The sequence below is a fragment of the Setaria viridis genome, chromosome 3, assembly GCF_005286985.2.
Source record: "Setaria viridis chromosome 3, Setaria_viridis_v4.0, whole genome shotgun sequence".
Lineage (NCBI taxonomy): Eukaryota > Viridiplantae > Streptophyta > Magnoliopsida > Poales > Poaceae > Setaria > Setaria viridis.
This window is the reverse complement of record NC_048265.2, coordinates 42,340,387-42,357,695: the sequence shown is the minus strand read 5'-3', so window position 1 is coordinate 42,357,695 and position 17,309 is coordinate 42,340,387. Positions and strand designations below refer to the sequence as shown.

Here is a 17,309-nt window from a genome sequence, read left to right as displayed (position 1 = left end):
CAACAGGACTGACAAGATGATATCACATGAATGATCGCAGACTGATAGCTTGGAAGATAAGGAAGAGAGCCTGATAACCTGGTTGCTTCACTTGTAAGTACTTTCATGAAACACATGCTCAAGGTCAGACACGTTCTCAAAAGACTTGTAATAAGTGCTTTAGCTATCAACTTATCAAATCTTTTACATATCGTTTATATCTTATACTAATGATTACTGTGGATGATTCGTGACATCATTAAATTAACGAAGTGAAACCGCACTGCCTCTTGTACAACCTTGGCTCGCACGAAACGTCCACGTCGCGGCCTCCGACGTGGCGAGCCAAATCCAAGCACGCAATTACGCCAAACCACCTCAAGCCCGTCACACCGGATCCTCTGCTCCCCGCGGCCACACCCCACCCACCCCACGTGGCCTATCCACCCTGACACCTGGGCCCGGGGCGCGCACGGGCTCCCGTCCCCACGTCCAGTCTCGCCCCGCCACGCGTCCCTCCTCTCCGCCCTTTATATCGCTCTCACGAACACACCCCACAACCTTCTCTCTTCCCCCTCCCCTCCCCTCCCCTCCCCCCCCCCCCGTCTCCTCGTCCTCCCGCCTCCGCCTCTGACGAGCGGGCCCCACCTGTCATCCTCCCCTCCCCCGCCGCCGCCGCTCGCCGGACGGCAGGGCGCCGAGGGTCCCCGTTACCTCCCCTCCCGCAACAGCATCGTTTCCCGCCTCCGCGGTCGCGCGCCGCCGATCCGGGCCTGCCGCTACCCGCGCTGATCGCTTCGTCCGCCTCCGCCTCCTAGGGTTTCGGCGGTCCCCATCGCTCCTCGGGGCTCCAGGGAGGCGGCCCCAGGGATCTCGATCTCCACGGCCTCGGGGCCCTCTTCACGCCCCGGCAGTTGGTTCCGCTCGATTCGCCACCGGGAAATTAGAGAGGCGTGTCCCGCCGGAGGAGCTCGCTCGCGGGGAGGAGGGGCCATGGCCTCGACGCTCAGCACGGACCGGAGGTTCGCGATCTCCATCCCCACCTCTCAAGCGCGATGCAATTATGTTTCCCAAATTGCCCCTTAAGCAATTCTGGTATTTTGCGTTGGGACTGTGCATTGTTACTGCGGATTCTCTAGGGGGTAAAAATTAGAAAATCTAGCATCTGTTTGCTGTGGTGTGTGTGTAGCATGCATCTGGTTTCAATTGATTACGGGGGTAAAGATGATACCTTTTGGAAGGTCAGGTTTGATATCGAGCCATCATTTTTGGACAATTGGCCCAACGGACTCACAGAGTTGAGAGGGTGTGGTACTCGTGTCATCGTGTGTGACCTAAGTGTTTTATTGGTGAGATTTACATGTAGATTTTGTCAGTTTTGGATAACGGTCGTGTCCGGTAATCCAGTTTGTGTGGGAAATCACCAGACTGTTAAATGATGCGGTGATTATATCCATTGTCTTGTGAATGAAGAGCTGCGGTCCTGGAAATTCTGGGGTCGTGCTTACAATTTCGTGCAGCTGAGCTGCCTCTCTCAATAGCTGGCATACCTTTTCCCATATTTAAATCACCTCTTTTTTCTGCTTAACTATTCTGTTTAACATATTTGTGATTAGGGTTGACTTATTGAAGTTTTAAGGTAAGAACAGTGATTAATTATTAGGTCATGGTGCTGAAGTTTCTAGTTAACCCTATCACAAATATAAGTCCATCTAGGTTTGTCCCAAGTCGAGCTTTTTTTTTTTAACTTTGATCATATATATCTAAAATATTTTATATAGATTGAATGGATTCATTATGGAAACTACTTTTATACTCCATCCGTCACAAATTATAGGTCATTTTGGCTTTTTAAGGTTCATAGTTTTTACTATGCATATAGATATACGCTATGTCTAGATACATAGCAAATCTATGAATCTAGAAAAGCCAAAACGACCTATAATTTGAAATGGAGGGAGTAACATATAACTCCTTTTCATTTAACATAATACATTTTAATAGAAGTTGCTAGTCAAAAGTTAAAAAGTTTGACTTAGAACAAACCTAAATGGACTTATATTCGTTGTCAAAGTTAAAAATGTTTGACTTGGAACAAAACTAATTAGATTTTTATTCATTATCAAAGTTAAAAAGGTTTGACTGAGAACAAACATAAATAGACTTATATTTTTTTGAGGTAAAATAGACTTATATTTATGATGAAAGGAAGTATCTATTTATGTTGGGGACCCCTTTAGGTTGAGGATCCCTAATTAATGATTGTGCAATAACAGAAACAAGCTTGTTACGCTATTGCATGTACACTGGGTCACAAATTGAGGTGATATTCATTTTGTCCCATCCAGAGCTAGCCATGTGCGAGTTGTCACATAAATTTTGTTTTCAAATGTTGTCCCACATGTAACAAATCTTCCTTGGCACCTGCAAATTAAATGTTGTATCCACATGAACTGCCTTGTTTTGTGATGTCATTTATTGCGATGTTTCATATTTGTAATTTGTGTGGGTAGATTTTTGTGTTGTACTGGCTGCAAACATTTTCCTTTGTACTTGCATAATCAGTTCTCTGCTAATTTAATTCTTCCTTATGGCTTCCTTCAGATGGGGTGCTGCTCCTGCAAGGAAATCTGGTATGACTGTTCTAGGAAAAGTCCCAAAACCGATTAATTTACCAAGTGTGAGGTAACAGTTTCGCTATTAGCTTCTTGTAGCAAATCCTTAATTCTGTAAAATTTTCTGTATGTGGATTGATTTGGTTATTGCTTATGAAGGTCGGAAAACAATGGTCTTGATCCCAACCTGGAAATTGTTCCAAAGTAAGTATACATTCTTGTTTGGTTCGTAAGTGTTGATATAACTCGATGTTTTTTTATGTTTAAGATGATCTCAATGTTTTCCCATAATTAGTATGCCACGAAACTTTTGTTTCAATGTTAGGGGCACCCTCACATGGGGCAGCAAAGCACCTTCTGCAACACCAAATGCATGGGGTTCCTCATCAATTATGTCTACCAAGAATGATGGAAGTTCCAGTTCATCCAGCCACTTCAATGGCCGGCCCTCCTCTGGGGGCGGCTCAAGGCCATCAACAGCTGGAAGTGAATCACTTGGTTCACCCAATGCTTGGGGTCCAAATTCTCGCCCATCTTCAGCATCAGGCACATTCCCATCATCTCATGTACCAGTGGCTACAAATCGTCCCCGAAGTGCGGAAACAAGACCAGGAAGTTCACAGCTTTCTCGATTCGCTGATAGTGCTCCAGATAATATGAAAGCATCGATAAGGACTATTGATAGATCGGTAATTCTGCAGACCTACAACTCAATCTAGATTGGGATTCAGTACATCCTTCTTTTCATATTTGTGTTTTTTTAACTATGTAGGGATCTTCATCACATGGGCATGGTTTTACTCTAAGTACTGGTGATTTCCCAACCCTTGGCTCTGAAGTTAACAGTCAACGAGGTACTTTGTGCAACATAAGATATGTTCTATAGTTTTTATGTCTGCTCCTGCCAAATTGTTTTTGTAGTTTTTATGTTTAGCATGTCAAATTGTGAGCTGTCTTTAAAACATTTACATAAATACAAGGTAAATGCTAGCATTGGTAAACTATTTTTGGCAAAAACGGTTTATTGACTTTGCCACAATTTGTTTTTGTTCAGACTTCTTTGTCTACGACTGCTAATATTATCTACTTACTTTATGTATAAAGATAAGAAAAATCCTCCTTACACGTCTTTTTATTCTAGGCCATAGTTCGAAAGGGCGCCCAACTTCTAGTTCGGGTAAAGAGGCACCGCAAGTGGAACAAGTGAAGAGCCTAACAGCTGGTATGGTAATTTCATAATTACATCATCGGTTGATAACATTCACTGCTGTTGGATACATATAATTGTCTTATTGTAATCGGAAATATCTTATGTGCTAGGAAATGCTGAAGTGATTTCGTCATCCAATAATCATGCTGTTGATATCATGAAGACAGAGCAGCATGCCCACACTGGAGGTGCTCCTGCCCCTGTCACAAGTCTGCCAACTGAGGGCCTGCAGCCACAACCATATCCACAAAATTTTCATATGCCTCCTCCACAGTTCGATTCATGGCGTGCACCTCATGGTCAACCCCCCGAGGGAATGTGGCATAGAGGAGCAGCACCAGGTGGACCATACAGACCTGTAGGCCCCCCTGGCAGTTTCCCTGTCGAACCATTTGGTTATTATGGTCAGTTCCCACCCAACTCTGAAGCTGCAGCAAGGCAGGGGTCAGGGCATGGTGGATATCACCCTAAAAATGGTGATGTGTATCATCCTATGCCTCCTAATTCCTATATTATGAATCAGCCTGTTATTCCAGTCAGAACAGTTTATCAGGGTCCAGTGCCTTATGATGGATATTATGGCCCTCGAGCAAATTTCAATAATGCCAATGTGAGGGATCCTAATTTTGTTGGAGGTCCTCGTCAACCTGGAGTATTGAATCATTTTCCAAATCAGAATGACAAGTTCCACCCTGGACATTCTCAAAGCAGACCAGACAAACATGAAACGGTTCTGAGGGAGCAGCTGGAACCTGATAAAGTAAATGTGTTTCGTCGAGGACAACCTGGGAGTTTACATGATAACCCTGATCGCCTAGGAGGTTCCCATGAATTTGAAAGGAATGTGAAGCCAGCACTGCCACTTCTTCCGCATCCTGATGGAAACCGGACTGATATGAACATGAGGACAGATACAAGGGACACCTATGGTGAAAGAAATAGGGTACTTACAAAGTCGGTGCCTAACCAGAGAGGTCCCGTTGGTACGGACCATTCATCTGTTTCTCAAAATGCACATTCCCATCCCAGGGAAACTGGTGATGGCACTGTGCGCAAGAAATTCAAGGAGGATAGTTCAGTTACACTTGATCAGCAACCTGTCATTAAGAAGAATACAGCTTTAATAGAGAAAATTGAGAGTTTGAACAACAAAGCCAGAAATGTTGATGCACGTAATGTTCCAGAACCAGCTTCTTCCAAGGAATTCAAGAAACAGCAAAAAAGCACTGATATTTCATCTACTGCTGTCATTACTGGAGCTTGCACTTCTGACCGGGTGACTTCTGTTTCTCATATCTCTCCTGTGGTGCAGAGACTACCAAATGTGCCTAGCGAGGGTGCAGTTGTTGGACCGGCACACTCACAGTTAACTGAATTTAGCAAAGCTGGAAAGCTGGGTGATTCAATTAATGATCGTGCACATAGGAGAGGTGATTCTTTAAGAAACAGTCACCATGGTCCTTCTAAAGACAGACTAGCTATTAAGTTAGCGAGTCATGGAAGGGGAGAAAGTTCCACTGCTGATTCATTACCAGTAGCTGATCTGAGGAATAACATTCAGCATGGCCAACCAGCTGAGAGTGCTTCACAGCTGCAACCTGTGATCTTACCTGATGATATGCCAGCTTCACTTGATTATGAGTCCCAGGTATATTTGCAGATTTGTGATATTCTTACTAGTTGTATGGCCACCATTCTTATCTTCTAGAAGTTTCTTATTGCAATTATCTTTTTAGCCACTATCTCTGAAATTTTTAATCCAATGAAACCTCGCTTATCAAGTGCGTATGAAAAAAAGTCAATTAGAAAAGTATGCTACGTGCTGCAGCATTGCCATTGCTTCAAGTTATAATATATTATCCTACCTTGTCTATTTGTATCTGGGATTCCAGTTGGAATTCATATCACAGGACAGTTGTTGCGCCATAATCAACTAATGACTAGCTTTTGCTAATTAAGACATATTAGTCTGCTTTTATTGCCTGTGGAATTTCTTAAAGTAGTGAGGTTACTTGAATGATGTTGATTGCTGATTAGTGTTGTATTTGTTTTTTTCCTCCCAATTCAGCGTGCAAAAATGAAGGAGTTGGCTGCAGAACGTGCAAAAAAGTTGAAAGCTGAGGAGGAGGAACGGATTAAGAACCAAAAGGCAAAAGCTCTCGCGAAATTGGAAGAACTGAACAGACGATCATCAGTTCTTCAGAAGAAATCAAATGATACAAAAGTAGAAACTGATGATGCGCATGATGATAAGCAAAAGGCTGGACCTGATATGACTGCTAAACTTGACACTTCAGTTGCTGGACCATGTGATGTTACTGCATCTGACAATCTTATTGTTCTTCCACCTCCTAATGATCCCAAGCATACTGTGGTTCATGTACAGCCCCAGACTACTGCACTATCACATACTTCAGATGGTGGCAAAGACCCTGCTGCTCATTCCACCTCATCCTCAGTCAGGAACACACAGATCAACATGAATCATGTTGGGCAGAAGAGTATCTCACAGTCTCATGACACCAGCGTTCCAAAGCCTAAGCAGGGTTACAGGAAAAGGCATGTTGTTTCAGAGGAGAAAAATTCTAGCGAGAAGCCAATCGTTTCGATAAGCACTGGGAATGCCAAGAAAAATGCTGAGGTTCCTGTGGACACAGCAACAGCTGGTGCACCACATGATGATCCCCCAGCTCAGAACAAGAAGGGTGCCCGGCATTTGAGAAATAAGAAAAAGGTGGATGATGCTCCAGTTACTTCTAAACATCCACCTACAGTGTTTAATGAGCAGAATACAATGAAAGTCCCTAGTGAGCCAAAGACACATACTGGTGGTGTGATCATCAGTAGCTCTATAGTTCCCACTGAAGGTACTATTGTAACTGTGGGAAGTATAACTGTGGGTGGAATATCACTTGCATCTCTAAATCAGAATCGTGTTAAATCACCAGATGGACCACATAATACAGAAAGTAGCCGACCAAGACCTCAGCAAGCAAAAAGATCCGGAAAACATCAGCATGGTGTTCGGGCTGTTGAAAAGCCACTTGGGAATGAAGGTGTCTTGTGGGCACCAATTAAGCCACCAGTGCAGAATGAGCAGTCTGATGGAGCCATGCGGAATGCAGCAGCAGCTGACCCCACTGCTGGGAAGACCTCCAATGATGGGGAGAATGTTACTAGAACAAAGAGGGCTGAAATGGAAAGATATGTTCCTAAGCCTATGTCCAAAGAGCTGCAACAGCAGAATCTGGGTCATGATAAGGAAGCAATCGATAACTCCAGTGCTGCTAAATTAGATGCTGCAGCCGAACCCAAGAAATTGGAGGACAAGAAAACTAGCAAGGGGCATGGGAAGTCTAATCCTTCTTGGCGCAGAAGGAATACTGATGAATCATCTTTGGTGGTACCAAATTCTATTGAGCAAGCAGACAACTCTCATGAATCAAAGGAAGTTCAGAAGTCCACCAATCAGAATCAGCCAGTTGAACCTGGCAAGCAAGAAGATAAGCAGTTAAAATCCAAGGCAGATGCTGCTGCTGAGAGCAACTCAGCTCGAGCTCAAACAGTTCCCTTATCTGTCAATGCTGTAAAAGAACATAGTGCAGCTAACAGGCAAAGACGACAGCATGTTAAGGCTCAAAGAAACGAAGCAAGTAGCTACTCAAATGAGAGCAAAGATAGAGAGGGCAGGACTGACTTTGTCTATCAATCAACAACCCCAGCCATGGATTCAAACTCATCCGAACACAGGAGCATGCCAAGATCTGATGTGAAAAGCAGCGGGTCAGTTTCACATTCTAGAACGCACTGGAAGCCTAAATCCAACTCCCATCCTCAGAACAGCTCAGATGGCAACAATGCTGTTGAAGGGCAAGTGGGTACCCATGGAGCTAGGGTTGAGGTGAACAGCTTCAAAGGACCTGATAGTTCTACCTGTCAAGACAGCCGCAGTAGTAAACCTACAGAAAGGAATGATGGCATTGATGAGAAGTTCACACACAGTGAACAGGAGAATCTGACACGGGTAGATGGTAACCAGAAAGGTGAGACAGAACAGGAGCCGGTTAATCCTTCACCACGTCGCCAGGGCCAGCATAACACAAGGTACCACAGAGGTGGTGGGGCACATAGGGGAAGGGGTGGTTATGATGCTGGGAGGCCAAGCCATGGCACAAATGCGGAACGGCGGAGGGGTGGCAGTCATCTTGAATACCAGCCAGTCGGATCCCACAGTAAAGCTACAGACTTCCAGCAGAACCTGAGTGTTGAAGAACGAACCGAGGTGCCTCCCGCTTCTGGTCCGGCTTTCAGGGAGCGGGGCCACAACAGGGGGCCACGTCCAGCAGGCCACTTCGTCAGGCGAAACCCAGCTCCTGCGCCAGCTGCTGACTCTTACCAAGATGAATAATCTTCCACCGCTCCCACGACTGCTGAGCTGCAGGAAGTCGCTCTCTTCTGATATCTCAACAATCAGGTAGGTGAATGTGGTATTTTTGTGACCTGTACAGGGATCATGTCCTCCAATCTCCATCCCGCCATGTCTAACATGTTCTGGGGCTGGCAGGTTGGACGCGCTCGGGCTGGCGGCAGATGCTCGTCGTCTACGGTGGTGAGCAGTAGTAGTAGGATCATGTAATGATAATAGTCTTTGTTCCCCAGGGCCGTTGGGCCCTCGCGTGTGGTTGTCAATTGTTCCGTAGGACATCCCCTTTGGTGAGATGCGATGTTGGAATGTGTACTAACGGAGTTGAGTTGTGTTTGAGAACTGGGTTTAAATGTTGTTAGCTCGTGATGCTAATGGGAACAGAAAGTGTTCGTTTTTGCTCAGCTTATGGCCCCCGCGTGTTGGGTGATTTGTTGTGCCCGGGTTGCGGAAGATGAAAGCATGCTCTCTTTTCCTTTTGGTTTGTTTGTTGGTGGTGTCAGTGGTATTCATTCAAGCTAATGGTTCCTTTGGGTCCACGGGATCCTGGTAATCTATCAGATGCAGCGTTCGATTTGAGAAATGGACGCTGATAATCTCATCCGTTTCCATGCTAAACTTGTTCATCATATATGTAGCCGCACGAATGCAGCTAAAAACTTAGTACATCTATACAATTACACGTGAAGGTTGCGAGTAACGCAAATAAAAAGAAGGCGAGAGAGTTTGGTATGGTGGAAGTGTGAACTTTGCTTGTTCTTGCGGGAAGCAGGTGAGGTAGTAACGACGGGGAACCCACCCAACCTCCCATGATTCCATCGACATCACCAACATCGGGTTGCATGGTTTCCAACGCCCATCGATCACCGGCACACCAGGCCATCCGTCCATCCACCCCGCGCACGACCGCTCAACGGGTGAGGCGCCCTGCGTTGAACGCTGGCCCTGCCGTCTCCGAGACGCGGAGACCGGCTGTGCGCGCAGAAGAGATTGGGATGCACGTTATCTGCCCAGTAAAAATACTGAATTGGGAAAGACTAGGACATGGCACGAGTAGAGAGTAGTGCAGCCGCATCCGTGGCATGGCACCGTTAAGTTTTAGAGGCGTACGACAATGCCTTGGTATCACACCTACCCTCCCGCACTAAAGCTCCTTTTTCCTCTGTGTCACTACTTTGTCGTTGAATTGTAGATACGAGTTGGCATTATCCTCAAGTCAAAAGTTCATCTTTTGTGAAGTCAAAAGTTATACAGGAAGTCAAGAAAAAAAAGAGGTGAGAACAATTAGTCTTAAACCAGGACTCATGTGCCACTTTCACCTTGTTAGTAGCTTCCAACGATCCAAACCAAGGGATAAGTTGTGCTAGTTGCTAGGTATGGACAAGGAGCTAATATAGCCAACGGTTTTTGCTAGTCTGTTAAAAAAATTCAACTTTAGCGAAGAGGACGGGTCAACCTCAAGTTAGAGCCTATCTTCGTGAGGTAAGAAAGGCACCCTCTCTCTCATGTATACTCGCACATGGTGTAACGAGACAGCTCGGGTAACCGACAAATTAGGAGATGCTCCTAAATAATCTTTCGTGACTACAGTAAAATTATTTTAAAAGGAAAATATTGCCGCTGCCCTGTTACCTGTGATGCCCCTTGACAGTGGCAAGGTAGGTACCCCACATGTCCTAAGTTCAAATGTTTGTGCTTGCGTGTCAGCCCGTGTGGTACGTTACCACTCACCGCACCAACCCAAACGGTCCCAACGCAACCAGATCCCATCCACCTGCAGCCAAACCAAACCAGCCGGGGCCCACATCCCAGTGGCCGAAAGAAACCCGCAGCCGCTTCACCACCGGCGGGCGCCTCTCGTGTCTCGTCTCGGCCGGCCTCGCTATATAAGCCGCCCGTCGCGCCCGCGCCGCGGTGGCAGCGCACGGCGCACACGAGTCCCGACGTCGCCGTTGGCCACCCCGTCCGAACGCTCGCTCACCGCTAGAGCTCTCCACCAACCCACCTGCTCCCCCCCCTCCGCTTTCAGAAGCCTCGGCGAGCGGCGGCGATGGCGCGGAAGAAGATCCGGGAGTACGACTCCAAGCGCCTCCTCCGGGAGCACCTCAAGCGCCTCGCCGGCATCGACCTCCAGATCCTCTCCGCGCAGGTCATTCCCTGTTTCCTTCCTCTCTCTCCCGCCGCGCTGCAGCCTGCTGCTTGCTGGATCGGCTCGTGATCTGGGGGTATTGGGAAGGTCAGTCGGCGGATCTCAGCGGCGCGGGGCGCGGATCCTGCCCTCCGGCGCGCGAGGGGTTCGATTGGATGGGCAATTCTGGCTTCTTGGGGTGAGGTGTGGCTCTGGGGGCGTGTGGAGTGAGTACTTGTGCTGGGAGAGACTAGGTGGGCGCAATTTACGCTCTGAGACTGGGAGTTCTGAGCTCGAGCAGTTGTTGGTGTTTCCTGCTCATGATTGCAGTTTGAAGCTGTTGCAAACGTGCAACTCTTCTAGGCTTGCAGTAGTTGCTTTGCTGTTTGTTGGTAGTTTAAGATTCCAGAGTGGACGAAGACCTCGGCTGGGCAGAAGCCAACCGCAGCTATTTGATTTGAGAGTCATGATTGTTGTTGTTGTTGTTAATTGGTGCTAAAATTTGCTGGAAACTTTCTGGGCAATGGAATTCTGTTGTGTACTTGGGATTTTGACACGGTACTTTTTGTACGGATCATGCGGGAATTAGATTTGAAACAATTGCAATGCACTATGCTGCAAGAGCTGCTGTTTGCAGTAATATGCGGTAGAATGCTTGCCTACATAACTTTTCACCACCGCCGTTTCCAATTAATGATTTAATGAACTGATAATGTTTTGGTTGGACGAGTCAAATGATGCTCAATGCGTAGTTATCCAAGACATGTGTGGCCTGTCCGAAGATATGTTTATGACCTGATCCATTGTGACGTTAGTATATATCATGTACGAATATTGGATATGTTATATTACTGAGACCCATCTTTTGTTTATTGTGTGTATGATTGGCCCATTAGTTATTCGTTGTTAGTTGGTGAAAGCTGGCTAGTACTTTGGCTGGGAATGTTCAATTCCTCTTCCTAGTTTAGAGAAATGTTGAAGTCATAATAATTGGTTTGCTATAATGGATTTGTAAGGTGCAGTGCTGCTATGATCCAGAGTCTCAACATTCACTAGGCTGTGATACTTTAAGTAATAGTATCTCTAATTTGCTCTGATAAATTGGATCTGCATCAAACACTGGTACTTCATTGGTTAATGCTAAAACATTGTGTTGGTTTTCACTCAGCAGATAGCAACAGGAAATTCATGATCTTTATGTGGTTTCTCTTGGGTAGGTGGGCTTGCTGAGTATTTTACATTAGCTGGGTTTGTTGGTTGTAGAAACACAGATTGAATTTGATTGAGCGGAATGCTTCAACTTTTTTTTTCTTGAACCAAATGCTTCAAGTTTTGATGCTCTATAGTAGTTAACTTTTCTCTCTCAAAAGCATCCCTGTTTCTGAATATTCGTCAGGATGAATTTGACTGAATGTCAAGTATGCTTATTTGTAGGTCACACAATCAACGGACTTCACTGAGCTTGCAAACCAGGAGCCATGGCTCTCATCTATGAAGTTGGTCGTGAAGCCTGACATGCTGTTTGGTAAGCGTGGGAAGAGCGGACTTGTGGCCCTCAACCTAGACCTTGCCCAAGTTCGCCAATTTGTTAAGGAGCGGTTGGGAGTTGAGGTAGTGAAAAACAACATTTTCCCATGCTTCCCCAGTACAAGCTTGATTGTTAAAGCTATTTATAATCTGTATGGGTTTGCTCGTGTATCTTAGGTTGAGATGGGTGGCTGCAAAGCTCCAATTACAACCTTCATAGTTGAGCCGTTTGTGCCCCATGATCAAGAGTACTACCTTTCAATTGTATCAGAAAGGCTTGGCTGCACCATTAGTTTCTCTGAGTGTGGAGGTATTGAGATTGAGGAGAACTGGGACAAGGTTAAGACAATCTTTCTTCCCACAGAGAAGCAAATGACACCTGATGCATGTGCTCCGTTGATTGCCACCCTGCCACTGGAGGTGAGCTATTGCCCTGTTACTTGCCTATTTATCATATCATTTATTTTGTTCCCTGCAGGTTTGAACTTGTTACTGCTGGTAGTTTTCGGATTCTTGATTAACCATCAACGCTCTATTGATTCTCAGTGATGATTCATGTTTGAATTTCAGGTCCGCACAAAAATAGGTGATTTCATTAGAGGTGTATTTTCTGTTTTCCAAGGTACCTCACCCATGCTTTCCAAAGGCAGACAGTTTGTAATTGTTGATTTTCCGGTCTCTACAATATGATGATCATTGATTCTTTTGGCAGACTTGGATTTCTCATTTCTTGAGATGAACCCATTTACCTTGGTAAATGGTGAACCATATCCTCTGGATATGAGAGGAGAACTAGATGACACAGCCGCTTTCAAGAACTTCAATAAGTATGATTCAGGCTTTTGATGTACCTCACAGATTCTTATTTTCTCCTGCATACTAATCACTTTTTTTTATGTGAAAAGGTAGAGGGTTTCCTACTGTATCTCCAATCATAATGATCATTGTTTTCATGTACAGGTGGGGTAACATTGAGTTCCCTCTACCTTTCGGAAGAGTTCTCAGTCCCTCAGAAAGCTTTATCCATGAACTGGATGAGAAGGTATATTCATGTGAAATTGGAAATCTGATATTCCTTTTCACCCTTTCCCCTGTCTGCATTTGTATATGGATTAACTTGTGTTGACAGTTCTGTATGTTCCATCTGATTTTAGTAATGAACCATTTTCCTTCTTTCAGACAAGTGCTTCTCTGAAATTCACAGTATTGAACCCAAAAGGACGCATTTGGACAATGGTTGCAGGTGGTGGTGCTAGTGTCATATATGCTGATACGGTAAGCCTGAATTTCTGGCAAACCCTCCTTCAAGTTACTTTGCACCTTTTGATACCTTCTCTCGATAACTTCATATTTGTCATAAAATGGATTTCTAAAAGGAACTTATATTTAACAATAAAATGTGCCATCTGTGAAATGTATGGCGGAATAATCTCATAGTTCCTCTTGCATACCAGGTTGGAGATTTGGGTTATGCTTCAGAGCTAGGAAATTATGCAGAGTACAGTGGAGCTCCCAACGAGGAGGAGGTTCTGCAGTATGCTAGAGTGGTTCTGGATGTAAGAACAGTAAAGAACCTTTCAGCTATCTGTCTATTCTGCTCATTACTTTTATTTGTCATGAATAATGTTTGAATCCTTGCAGTGTGCTACTGCTGATCCTGACGGTCGCAAGAGAGCCCTTCTCATTGGAGGAGGTATTGCTAACTTCACTGATGTTGCTGCCACATTTAGTGGCATCATTCGGGCTTTAAGAGAGAAGGTAAATTGGACCGCATGGTTTGATTGCTGTTCAATTTCACAACCACTCCCACCTGTCTCCATTTAAAACCTTCACCAATCCCATTTGTTTTTACCTTCCAAATCTGGTTCCAGGAATCCAAATTGAAGGCCGCAAGGATGAACATTTACGTCCGGAGAGGCGGTCCAAACTACCAAACCGGACTCGCGAAAATGCGCACTCTTGGTGCGGAACTTGGTGTCCCAATTGAGGTATGATTGCTCATTCTTCTTTCACAGAAACGCCGTACATGCCGTTTCCTGAAATGAAATCACCGGGATCAGCTCCATGCCTCCATCCCCATAACAGATGACCTGACTATGCTTAAAAAAACTCGTTGCAGGTGTACGGACCAGAGGCGACCATGACTGGGATCTGCAAGGAAGCCATTGAATGCATCATGGCTGCGTAAACCACGGTATAGTTTCTCCCATTGCAGTTGCACCCGTTTTGCACCAGACGTTCAATGTAAGCGATTGTTCGAGTGAAACAGAGAACGATCATTGTTGTGAGTAAACTCTACCTTTGTAACACAGTTGCGCAATAATCAAGATCTTGGCTTGGGACGTGAATGTGTAATGCAGTTGTGGTGATCCACCGGATTGCAGTGTTCCTGGCCGTGCTGGCATCCTATACCGTCTCTGTTCTTTCGAGTGAAACAGAGAACGATCATTGTTGTGAGTAAACTCTACCTTTGTAACACAGTTACGCAATAATCAAGATCTTGGCTTGGGACGTGAATGTGTAATGCAGTTGTGGTGATCCACCGGATTGCAGTGTTCCTGGCCGTGCTGGCATCCTATACCGTCTCTGTTCTTCTGTCGTGTGTTTCAGTGTGTTGGAGCCTTGTGCTGTGTATTTCTCGGTTGAGACTCTACGGTTGTAGCCAGGCAAGGTCCTGAGATTTTGGGGGCCAGGGACCGCAATTATATGGGGGCCTTTTAATAATTAAAAATGTTACTCCTTCTGTTCCAAATTACTATTCGTTTTCACTTTTCTATGTATATTGCTTTTGTTATGAACATAGATATAGGTCTTGTTTGTATCCGCTTATTTCCCGCTTATCTGTGGAAATAAGCGATAAGCCCACCCAAATAGCTTATTTTTCGCTTACCCCCTAAGCCGCTTAGTCCACAATCCAAAAAACAACTGGGGCACCACTTATCCAGTAAGCGAGCTCGGGGGCGCTTCTCGGGTAAGCATCGCGATTTTTACCCCCGATACCCCCACCAACCCCTGCCATCCGCTCCTCGCGCCCGCCGCCGGGTGCGTCCACCGCCCGCCACCTTCCGACCGGCGCCATCCCTGGGCTTGCCCCCGCCGCCGGCCGCCCCTGCCCTCCTCCCTTCCTCCGACGCCGCCCCGCCCTGCCCGCCTCCCTTCCTCCGGCGTCGCCCCGGGGCTTAGCCCCCGCCCGCCCCTGCCCTCCTCCCTTCCTCCGGCGCCGCCCCGGGGCTTGGCCCCCGCCGCGGCCGCCCCTGCCCTCCTCCCTTCCTCCGGCGCCGCCCCGGGGCTTGGCCCCCGCCGCCGGCCGCCCCTGCCCGCCTCCCTTCCTCCGGCGCCGCCTCCCGCGACTCCCACGACCGCTGCCGGCTCCCGTCCGCCGCCTGGCTTCCTGCAACCGACGAGGCGCCCCTGGGCTCGCCCTCCGCTGCCGGCCGCCCCTGCCGCCTGGGCTCCGCCCTCCGCCGCCGGCCGCTCCTGCCGCCTGGGCTCCGCCCTCCGCCGCCGGCCGCCCCTGCCGCCTGGGCTCCGCCCTCCGCCGCCGGCCGCTCCTGCCGCCTGGGCTCCGCCCTCCGCCGCCGGCCGCCCCTGCCGCCTGGGCTCCGCCCTCCGCCGCCGGCCGCCCCTGCCGCCTGGGCTCCGCCCTCCGCCGCCGGCCGCCCCTGCCGCCTGGGCTCCGCCCTCCGCCGCCGGCCGCCCCTGCCGCCTGGGCTCCGCCCTCCGCCGCCGGCCGCCCCTGCCGCCTGGGCTCCGCCCTCCGCCGCCGGCCGCTCCTGCCGCCTGGGCTCCGCCCTCCGCCGCCGGCCGCCCCTGCCGCCTGGGCTCCGCCCTCCGCCGCCGGCCGCTCCTGCCGCCTGGGCTCCGCCCTCCGCCGCCGGCCGCTCCTGCCGCCTGGGCTCCGCCCTCCGCCGCCGGCCGCTCCTGCCGCCTGGGCTCCGCCCTCCGCCGCCGGCCGCCCCTGCCGCCTGGGCTCCGCCCTCCGCCGCCGGCCGCTCCTGCCGCCTGGGCTCCGCCCTCCGCCGCCGGCCGCCCCTGCCGCTGCACTGCACACGCGCTCCCCGGTCCCAGCATCATTCTCGCCGCCAGTCGCCAGCTGCTCTGCGCGCGTCGTCTCCACCCTGGTGGCCGTGGGGACTGGGGACAAAAGGGGCAGAGGCCGCAGAGCAAACAGGAAACGGTGAAGTGTTGAGGGGCATTCAGGTCAATTTACCAACCAGGACAGACAATCGACACAAAATAATCAGGATTGCCAAACACCCTGCTTATTCAAACAGCAGATTCTCCAGGCAGCAGGCTTATCAGATAAGCTTGCTTGCCAGAAAAGCAAGTTCCAGAAAAGCGTATACAAACAGGGCCATATATTATGTCTAAATACATAGCAAAAGTTATGCATCTAAAAAGTCAAAACGAACAGTAATTTGAGACGGGGAGGGAGTACGAAACACTCAAGATGCATAAAAAAATATTCATATCAAAGCAATGTATATATATTACCTTAAAAGTTTCTCTTAACATTTCTAGATGCAAAATCATTGGTGATTGTATCAAAATCAATCTTATCCAATAATCTCTTCTTGACACATTTCTAGATGACATGTTAGTGCTTTTTACTGAATATAAAAGAAAAATACAATTAGTCGTGGGTGTCAATGATTTAGAGCAAATATCTGGTGTCCTAGTTGCTTTTGATTGGCTAATTAGTGCACAAGAAATTGGATATTTGGATTGGACGAACTCCTCCTTTACTTGCTCAATGCTGCTCGGTGGGCTAAGAATTAAAGAAAAATGTGGCACCTGTTTTTTTATCAGTGGCACATCAAATACTCAAATCATGCATGTACTTATGGCGCGGCATGTACAACTCATTGGTCATGTTCGCTTCAGCTTATAAGCCGGCTGAAAAGCTGAAACGACTGATTTGTTGTGAGAGGAAAACACTATTTGGTGGCTGATAAACCGGCTGAATAAGCTGAAGCGAACAGACCCATTAACTCATATACCTTCCCTGTATACATACCTGCCCCCCCACACACACATACAAAAGGACCGGGCCTAGTTGCAGCCGGTGCTGCATTTACCTTTTCTTCCTCTCAAGTAAATGCAGGATACTTTATATTATTATTAGATAAAAACTCCTTAAAAAACCTTTGTTTCTTCTTCACAAATTCATGGTACTCTATGCGTGGTTCTTTTTCTTTTTTGAGATGGAAAAAGTTTCCATGAAACAAAGACAGGTAATATCAACCGTTGTCGAAGAGATTACATCGGAGGGTACATTGTCAGACCCAAAGTTAGCAAAAACTGGTCCTAACTTTATATCCAACTCGACAAGAACATGAACAACATTCCCTTCAAAAAAAAAAAAGAGAACATGAACAACATATAATTGCAAGTGCGAGGGTTATGCAAAATTATACTCCTTCAATC

The 17,309-nt window shown here is 47.3% G+C and overlaps 2 protein-coding genes across 3 annotated transcripts; both read left to right on the top strand.

Moving 5' to 3' along the window:
- Positions 1 to 575: 575 nt before the first annotated feature.
- LOC117848763 (protein MODIFIER OF SNC1 1) lies at positions 576 to 8,631 on the top strand. Its single transcript, XM_034730296.2, has 9 exons — positions 576 to 1,001; positions 2,584 to 2,664; positions 2,754 to 2,798; positions 2,920 to 3,283; positions 3,367 to 3,448; positions 3,736 to 3,816; positions 3,915 to 5,452; positions 5,873 to 8,278; positions 8,369 to 8,631. Exons 1-8 carry the CDS (start codon positions 973 to 975, stop codon positions 8,210 to 8,212), a joined length of 4,560 nt encoding a protein of 1,519 aa, XP_034586187.1. The 5' UTR covers positions 576 to 972; the 3' UTR covers positions 8,213 to 8,278; positions 8,369 to 8,631.
- Positions 8,632 to 10,128: 1,497 nt separating this feature from the next.
- LOC117848764 (ATP-citrate synthase alpha chain protein 3) lies at positions 10,129 to 14,399 on the top strand. 2 transcript variants are annotated; one of them, XM_034730298.2, is made up of 12 exons: positions 10,129 to 10,376; positions 11,790 to 11,966; positions 12,060 to 12,302; positions 12,453 to 12,504; positions 12,595 to 12,709; positions 12,843 to 12,924; positions 13,062 to 13,157; positions 13,337 to 13,438; positions 13,524 to 13,640; positions 13,754 to 13,870; positions 14,002 to 14,076; positions 14,195 to 14,399. In XM_034730298.2, the coding sequence occupies exons 1-11, from the start codon at positions 10,278 to 10,280 to the stop codon at positions 14,068 to 14,070; spliced, it is 1,269 nt and encodes a 422-aa protein (XP_034586189.1). In that variant the 5' UTR covers positions 10,129 to 10,277; the 3' UTR covers positions 14,071 to 14,076; positions 14,195 to 14,399. The 2 variants fall into 2 exon arrangements, with proteins under 2 accessions (XP_034586189.1, XP_034586188.1); XM_034730297.2 differs by having other exon boundaries at positions 14,002 to 14,399.
- Positions 14,400 to 17,309: the final 2,910 nt, after the last annotated feature.